A 7,500-nucleotide genomic window follows, 5' to 3' on the forward strand; every position below is an offset into this window, starting at 1 on the left:
TTTTTTTTTTTTTTTTTTTTTTTAGAATAAAACACATCTTTATCCTAAAAAAATTGCACACATGTATTTTTGCCACCACTCAATCAGTTTCATTGTCTTTAAAGAAAACATGTCTTGCTTCCCCCATTTCCACTTTTCCTCCTTTCCTTTAGCGCTTCTCTTCTTATTTTCTGCTTTTTAAGAACCTGTTGAATGTCTACTCCACCTTTTGTTCTTGCTTTTACACCTCTATTCAGTCTTTCTATTCCTTTATTTTCCAAACCAAAAATCCTCCCCCCATTTTCCACTTCTCTTACCTCCGGCAGTATCTTCATTCCCTTATCCTCATCCTTTTCTTGACCTTTTTCATAGTCCATCCCAGTCGTGTCCACTTCTTCCTTTTCCTTAGAAAAGTCTTTGTTAATCAGATTTATTTCCTCTTTGTCTACTCCTTCTCCCGTCTCCATTCCTTGTTCTCCATCTAAGTTCTTTTCTTCATTCTCATCTTTGTTGGTTTCCTCCTCTTCCTCATTGTCCTGTTCATCTTCCTTTCCTTGAGTCTGCCGCAGTGAATCATTTAAATGCTCAGTTGCAGTATCTCCCATCACCTCCTGTGCGTCCATATTTGTGTCCTCATTTACCTCATGTTCCATCTCTCATCTGCATCTCATGATTGCTTTGTCGCAGCCTTGGCACCGTGGGACTTTGCAGTCCCGCGCATAATGCCCCTGCTCAAAACAGTCTCGACATTTGAATTGCGGACAGTCCTTTTTCTCATGTTCCACACTTACACAGATCCTGCATGTCTTCAATTGGTTGTCATGAATCACTCTGTAGTACTGCACTCCTTCTTCAGTCATGAACCTGGTATTATATGGCAAAGATGTCACTTCTTTTGGAAACTTTACCTTTAGAAAACGTGTTCCGTCCGCCACTGTTGTCCCCGGATGATATCTCCTTCTTAGAGGCAATATGGGAGTTACTCCCCAATCTATCAGTTTTTGAATGATTTCCTCATCTTCTATATAGCTGGGCAGACTCAAGAAAGATACCATCCTTTCTGTTGCACACAGTTTCCTTATCTCACATTCTTTTCCGTTAATCATGATTCCATTCAACAGTGAATCACAGTCCAACTCACTTTCCATAGTCATTTCAAATTCATTGTTATTCTTTCTTCTTAGTCCGATCAGTTTTCCAATTCCTACTTTCTCTTCAACTGATTTAATGATCATTATTACTGTTGTGTTTTCTATATCTTTTACAGTCATTGTTAATGTTGCTTCTTTTCTGTATTGCCTCTGATACTTTGTTTGGTGGCTCAATTTCTTTATCATTTGCTGTCGTTGAGATAAATCATTTCTTTTTACTTCAACTCCATTATTAGTTCCAGTACCTTCAGTTGTTTGTAGTTCTTTTTTTCTGTCTTGTCCATTGGTTTTTCCATCTTGTTTTCTCCTTGAAACCACCTTTGCCCAAGTCTCATTCCTGCTTTCAGCATTCCCTTCATTCATATTCCTTTCCATCTCGTCAGCAATATATCCAGATTCTCTGATCCCCATCTCATGTCCATTTGACAGTCCGTGTCCTTTGTCCATTAAATCTGTCATTTTGTTATATGAAACCCCAAACAGTATAAACTGTTTGGGGTTAAAAAAAACACTAACTAATATAAACTCAACACAAACAAAAAAAACAACAAACCAACTAATAAAACTAAACCAAACTACAAAATGGAAGAGCCTCTCTCTTCCTACTACTGCCAACTCACTTCCTGTTGCACTCTAGCGCCCTCAGGTTGGTATGGCCGTAAGCGAAGACTGCCGCAAAGAGAGGGCTATTTAGAGATCAGCCAATCTAATCGCCAGTACATTATCTAAGTAGAAAAGAAAACCCAAAAGCTTAAAGCACCTGGTATTCCTAGCCGGTCTCTCATCCAAGTACTAACCAGACATAAAGCCTGCTAAGATTCAGAGATTGGGCATTGACTCTTTTTTTTTTTTTTTTGCAACATTATTATATAATTTGTGAAATTTTCCAAAAAGTTTAAAGCACCTGGTATTCCCAGGCAGTCTCCCATCCATGTACTAACCAGGCCCAAACCTGCTAATATTCAGAGATCGGGCATTGACTCTATTTTTTGGCAAAATTATTATATACTAAGTGACAAATTTCCAAAAAGCTTACAGCACCTGGTATTCCCAGGCGGTCTACCATCCAAGTACTAACCAGGCCCAAACCTGCTTAGCTTCCGAGATCAGACGAGATTGGGCATAGCCAGGTTGGTATGGCCATAAGCGAAGACTGCCGCAAAGAGAGGGCTATTTAGAGATCAGCCAATCTAATCGCCAGTACATTATCTAAGTAGGAAAGAAAACCCAAAAGCTTAAAGCACCTGGTATTCTTAGCCGGTCTCTCATCCAAGTACTAACCAGACATAAAGCCTGCTAAGATTCAGAGATTGGGCATTGAGTCTTTTTTTTTTTTTGCAAGATTATTATATCATTTGTGAAATTTTCCAAACAGTTTAAAGCACCTGGTATTCCCAGGCAGTCTCCCATCCATGTACTAACCAGGCCCAAACCTGCTAATATTCAGAGATCGGGCATTGACTCTATTTTTTAGCAAAATTATTATACACTAAGTGAAAAATTTCCAAAAAGCTTACAGCAACTGGTATTCCCAGGCGGTCTACCATCCAAGTACTAACCAGGCCCGAACCTGCTTAGCTTCCGAGAACAGACAAGATCGGGCATAGCCAGGTTGGTATGGCCGTAAGCGAAAATTGCCGCAAAGAGAGGGCTATTTAGAGATCAGCCAATCTAATCGCCAGTACATTATCTAAGTAGGAAAGAAAACCCAAAAGCTTAAAGCACCTGGTATTCCTAGCCGGTCTCTCATCCAAGTACTTACCAGACATAAAGCCTGCTAAGATTCAGAGATTGGGCATTGACTTTTTTTTTTTTTTTGCAAGATTATTATATAATTTGTGAAATTTTCCAAAAAGTTTAAAGCACCTGGTATTCCCAGGCAGTCTCCCATCCATGTACTAACCAGGCCCAAACCTGCTAATATTCAGAGATCGGGCATTGACTCTATGTTTTGGCAAAATTATTATATACTAAGTAACAAATTTCCAAAAAGCTTACAGGACCTGGTATTCCCATGCGGTCTCCCATCCAAGTACTAACCAGGCCCAAACCTGCTTAGCTTCCGAGATTAGACGAGATCGGGCATGGCCAGGTTGGCATGGCCGTAAGCGAAGACTGCCGCAAAGAGAGGGCTATTTAGAGATCAGCCAATCTAATCGCCAGTACATTATATAAATAGGAAAGAAAACCCAAAAGCTTAAAGCACCTGGTATTCCTAGCCGGTCTCTCATCCAAGTACTAACCAGACATAAAGCCTGCTAAGATTCAGAGATTGGGCATTGAGTCTTTTTTTTTTTTTGCAACATTATTATATAATTTGTGAAATTTTCCAAAAAGTTTAAAGCATCTGGTATTCCCAGGCAGTCTCCCATCCAAGTACTAACCAGGCCCAAACCTGCTTAGCTTCCGAGATCAGACGAGATCGGGCATGGCCAGGTTGGTATGGCCGTAAGCGAAGACTGCCGCAAAGAGAGGGCTATTTAGAGATCAGCCAATCTAATCGCCAGTACATTATCTAAGTAGGAAAGAAAACCCAAAAGCTTAAAGCACCTGGTATTCCTAGCCGGTCTCTCATCCAAATACTAACCAGACATAAAGCCTGCTAAGATTCAGAGATTGGGCATTGAGTCTTTTTTTTTTTAGCAAGATTATTATATCATTTGTGAAATTTTCCAAAAAGTTTAAAGCACCTGGTATTCCCAGGCAGTCTCCCATCCATGTACTAACCAGGCCCAAACCTGCTAATATTCAGAGATCGGGCAATGACTCTATTTTTTGGCAAAATTATTATATACTAAGTGAAAAATTTCCAAAAAGCTTACAGCACCTGGTATTCCCAGGCGGTCTCCCATCCAAGTGCTAACCAGGCCCAAACCTGCTTAGTTTCCGAGATCAGACGAGATCGGGCATAGCCAGGTTGGTATGGCCGTAAGCGAAGACTGCCGCAAAGAGAGGGCTATTTAGAGATCAGCCAATCTAATCGCCAGTACATTATCTAAGTAGAAAAGAAAACCCAAAAGCTTAAAGCACCTGGTATTCCTAGCCGGTCTCTCATCCAAGTACTAACCAGACATAAAGCCTGCTAAGATTCAGAGATTGGGCATTGACTCTTTTTTTTTTTTTTTTCAAGATTATTATATAATTTGTGAAATTTTCCAAAAAGTTTAAAGCACCTGGTATTCCCAGGCAGTCTCCCATCCATGTACTAACCAGGCCCAAACCTGCTAATATTCAGAGATCGGGCATTGACTCTATTTTTTGGCAAAATTATTATATACTAAGTGACAAATTTCCAAAAAGCTTACAGCACCTGGTATTCCCAGGCGGTCTAGCATCCAAGTACTAACCAGGCCCAAACCTGCTTAGCTTCCGAGATCAGACGAGATCGGGCATAGCCAGGTTGGTATGGCCGTAAGCGAAGACTGCCGCAAAGAGAATGCTATTTAGAGATCAGCCAATCTAATCGCCAGTACATTATCTAAGTAGGAAAGAAAACCCAAAAGCTTAAAGCACCTGGTATTCCTAGCCGGTCTCTCATCCAAGTACTAACCAGACATAAAGCCTGCTAAGATTCAGAGATTGGGCATTGACTTTTTTTTTTTTTTTTTTTTTGCAAGATTATTATGTAATTTGTGAAATTTTCCAAAAAGTTTAAAGCACCTGGTATTCCCAGGCAGTCTCCCATCCATGTACTAACCAGGCCCAAACCTGCTAATATTCAGAGATCGGGCAATGACTCTATTTTTTGGCAAACTTATTATATACTAAGTGAAAAATTTCCAAAAAGCTTACAGCACCTGGTATTCCCAGGCGGTCTCCCATCCAAGTGCTAACCAGGCCCAAACCTGCTTAGCTTCCGAGATCAGACGAGATCAGGCATAGCCAGGTTGGTATGGCCGTAAGCGAAGATTGCCGCAAAGAGAGGGCTATTTAGAGATCAGCCAATCTAATCGCCAGTACATTATCTAAGTAGGAAAGAAAACCCAAAAGCTTAAAGCACCTGGTATTCCTAGCCGGTCTCTCATCCAAGTACTAACCAGACATAAAGCCTGCTAAGATTCAGAGATTGGGCATTGACTCTTTTTTTTTTTTTGCAAGATTATTATATAATTTGTGAAATTTTCCAAAAAGTTTAAAGCACCTGGTATTCCCAGGCAGTCTCCCATCCATGTACTAACCAGGCCCAAACCTGCTAATATTCAGAGATTGGGCATTGACTCTATTTTTTGGCAAAATTATTATATACTAAGTGAAAAATTTCCAAAAAGCTTACAGCAACTGGTATTCCCAGGCAGTCTACCATCCAAGTACTAACCTGGCCCAAACCTGCTTAGCTTCCGAGATCAGACGAGATCGGGCATAGCTTTTTTTTTTTTTTTTTTTTTTAGAATAAAACACATCTTTATCCTAAAAAAATTGCACACATGTATTTTTGCCACCACTCAATCAGTTTCATTGTCTTTAAAGAAAACATGTCTTGCTTCCCCCATTTCCACTTTTCCTCCTTTCCTTTAGCGCTTCTCTTCTTATTTTCTGCTTTTTAAGAACCTGTTGAATGTCTACTGTAACAACAATGAGTTTTACGTAGTAATTAACTCAAATGATATATAGGGAATTTGAATAATTAATCAGGAATTTGATTAATATATATATCTCAGATGACAGTTACATTAAATTTGATTATGAAAAATATCTCATTTGCCTATAACAATAAATAATCACAGGGCACTGTAACTTACTCATTAATATGTCAATATTACATTCTTCATATCAATTATTGTGATATCTCTTACTGTAAATTACTGCAGATCAAACCGTGGTATGTCCAGCACACCACTGTAGACCTATCAATTTTCAATAAAGTTATCACGCCTTATAATTCAAGGAAAAGTATTCTCTGGCCATGAAAATATTATCCTATCCTTATGATAAATTTAGTTTCTAAATTTAGAGCTTGTAGCTATAGACCAAAACATTTCAGTGACTCGTAATGTGAGTGGGGTGGAGTCCAAGCCAATCATTTTATATATGGGTTTTTAATAATTCAACTAGTAATACATCAAACTACAAATCACACAGAGTAAATATGCGTACGAAAATACAGACAATAAACATTTACAAGACATAACGGAATCCAAATAAAAGAGAGAGAGAGAGAGAGAGAGAGCGAGAGAGAGAGAGAGAGAGAGAGAGAGAGAGAGAAGTGGAGAAAGCGAGAGAGATCACGGAATGAGCTCAGGTATGAAAATCAGTCAGTAAACCTTAGTGGAACCAACAACGAATCAAATAATAGCAACACTTTAAAGCAGCATTTAAATCTCCATAGAAAACGATACTTGCATGGCCCAGTGGGTGAGCGTGGTACCGGCGACGCACGTGTGATGTCACGTGGTCCTTTGAAAACTGCGCGCGTGGGCCGGAGGCCGTGTGACGCGCGTGCAAGCTGCGCTGGATCTTGGCGTGAGCGTGGAGTCACGTGTTCCTTTGTTGCAAAGAGGTGTTCGTTCATCTTCGCGTGGTATTTGAAAGGTTCAACAAACATTGTTCCAGAATTCGTCTTCCTTGCGTGGAGAGGCGAATAGTTGAATAAACTTAGTAAAGAAAAGAAAAGAAAACAACGAAAATGAAAGTTTCCAAATGAGCCATGAAAATGGCTTTCCTCTCCTCAGTCCGTGTGCTGAGGGGGGAGGAGAACTGAGCGCGGCCCGAGGCCGCGCGGAGCGACGTGTCCGAGAACGGAGAACGGGAAGAAGAGAGAGGCGGACCTTGTTCGGTCGACTCTTATAGATTGAGATGTTCACGCCTCTTTTCGCGTGAACCACCCAATGAACATCCGCGATCTGAAGCGGCGGGAAAGTTCCTTTGTCTCTGGGAACAACCCACCCTAATGATTTAGGACTTGTCCGATTTCATCAGGGATATTCTAGCACGTTCGTAATTCCAGAATAATACATTTTTCATTACTTTACTTTAGATAAGTGGGTCTGTCAAAGCATGACGATTTGAAAAACACCAAACAATATATATATATATATATATATATATATATATATATATATATAACTGATAGAAACACGAAGTTACATTCAAATGTAGAATTAAACATTTAAAGATTTACACACGATAATAAATTGCAGATAGTCCCAATTTATATGGGAAACATCTAATGTACAAAAAGGAAACAATACTATATATACACATTTAGACTACATTTGACCATTCTTTCCTAAGGCTTAGATTTCCTGTTCTGTTGCCCAGGGGTCATAAAGCTTTACGACCTGGTCAGGAGTGGGGGTTGCAGAAACATGACTCTTTGAGAAAGTATAAGGATTAAATCACGCATTTCCACTTATAAGTCAGCACTTTAACC

At 39.7% G+C, this 7,500-nt stretch overlaps 1 protein-coding gene, 5 non-coding genes and 2 pseudogenes across 6 annotated transcripts in view; all 8 read right to left on the minus strand.

The window, feature by feature from the left end:
- Window positions 1–27: 27 nt before the first annotated feature.
- The window catches only part of LOC113098523 (glutamic acid-rich protein-like), an 8,268-nt gene continuing 795 nt past the window's right edge, over window positions 28–7,500 (minus strand). The window contains exon 2 of the mRNA XM_026263645.1: window positions 28–205. Coding sequence (XP_026119430.1) covers window positions 99–205 — 107 coding nt within the window. The 3' untranslated portion in view covers window positions 28–98. The remainder of the gene's footprint in view (window positions 206–7,500) is intronic.
- Window positions 2,160–2,278, minus strand: LOC113098537 (5S ribosomal RNA). The gene has a single exon (XR_003289045.1). It is a non-coding gene; the product is annotated as a 5S ribosomal RNA (ribosomal RNA).
- On the minus strand, window positions 2,641–2,759 carry LOC113098570 (uncharacterized; annotated as a pseudogene).
- On the minus strand, window positions 3,122–3,240 carry LOC113098552 (5S ribosomal RNA). The gene has a single exon (XR_003289059.1). It is a non-coding gene; the product is annotated as a 5S ribosomal RNA (ribosomal RNA).
- On the minus strand, window positions 3,466–3,584 carry LOC113098560 (uncharacterized; annotated as a pseudogene).
- Window positions 3,946–4,064, minus strand: LOC113098603 (5S ribosomal RNA). The gene has a single exon (XR_003289088.1). It is a non-coding gene; the product is annotated as a 5S ribosomal RNA (ribosomal RNA).
- On the minus strand, window positions 4,429–4,547 carry LOC113098534 (5S ribosomal RNA). The gene has a single exon (XR_003289042.1). It is a non-coding gene; the product is annotated as a 5S ribosomal RNA (ribosomal RNA).
- On the minus strand, window positions 4,916–5,034 carry LOC113098623 (5S ribosomal RNA). Its single transcript, XR_003289108.1, has one exon. It is a non-coding gene; the product is annotated as a 5S ribosomal RNA (ribosomal RNA).

Source organism: Carassius auratus, unplaced genomic scaffold (genome assembly GCF_003368295.1).
Source record: "Carassius auratus strain Wakin unplaced genomic scaffold, ASM336829v1 scaf_tig00216586, whole genome shotgun sequence".
Classification (NCBI taxonomy): Eukaryota; Metazoa; Chordata; class Actinopteri; order Cypriniformes; family Cyprinidae; genus Carassius; species Carassius auratus.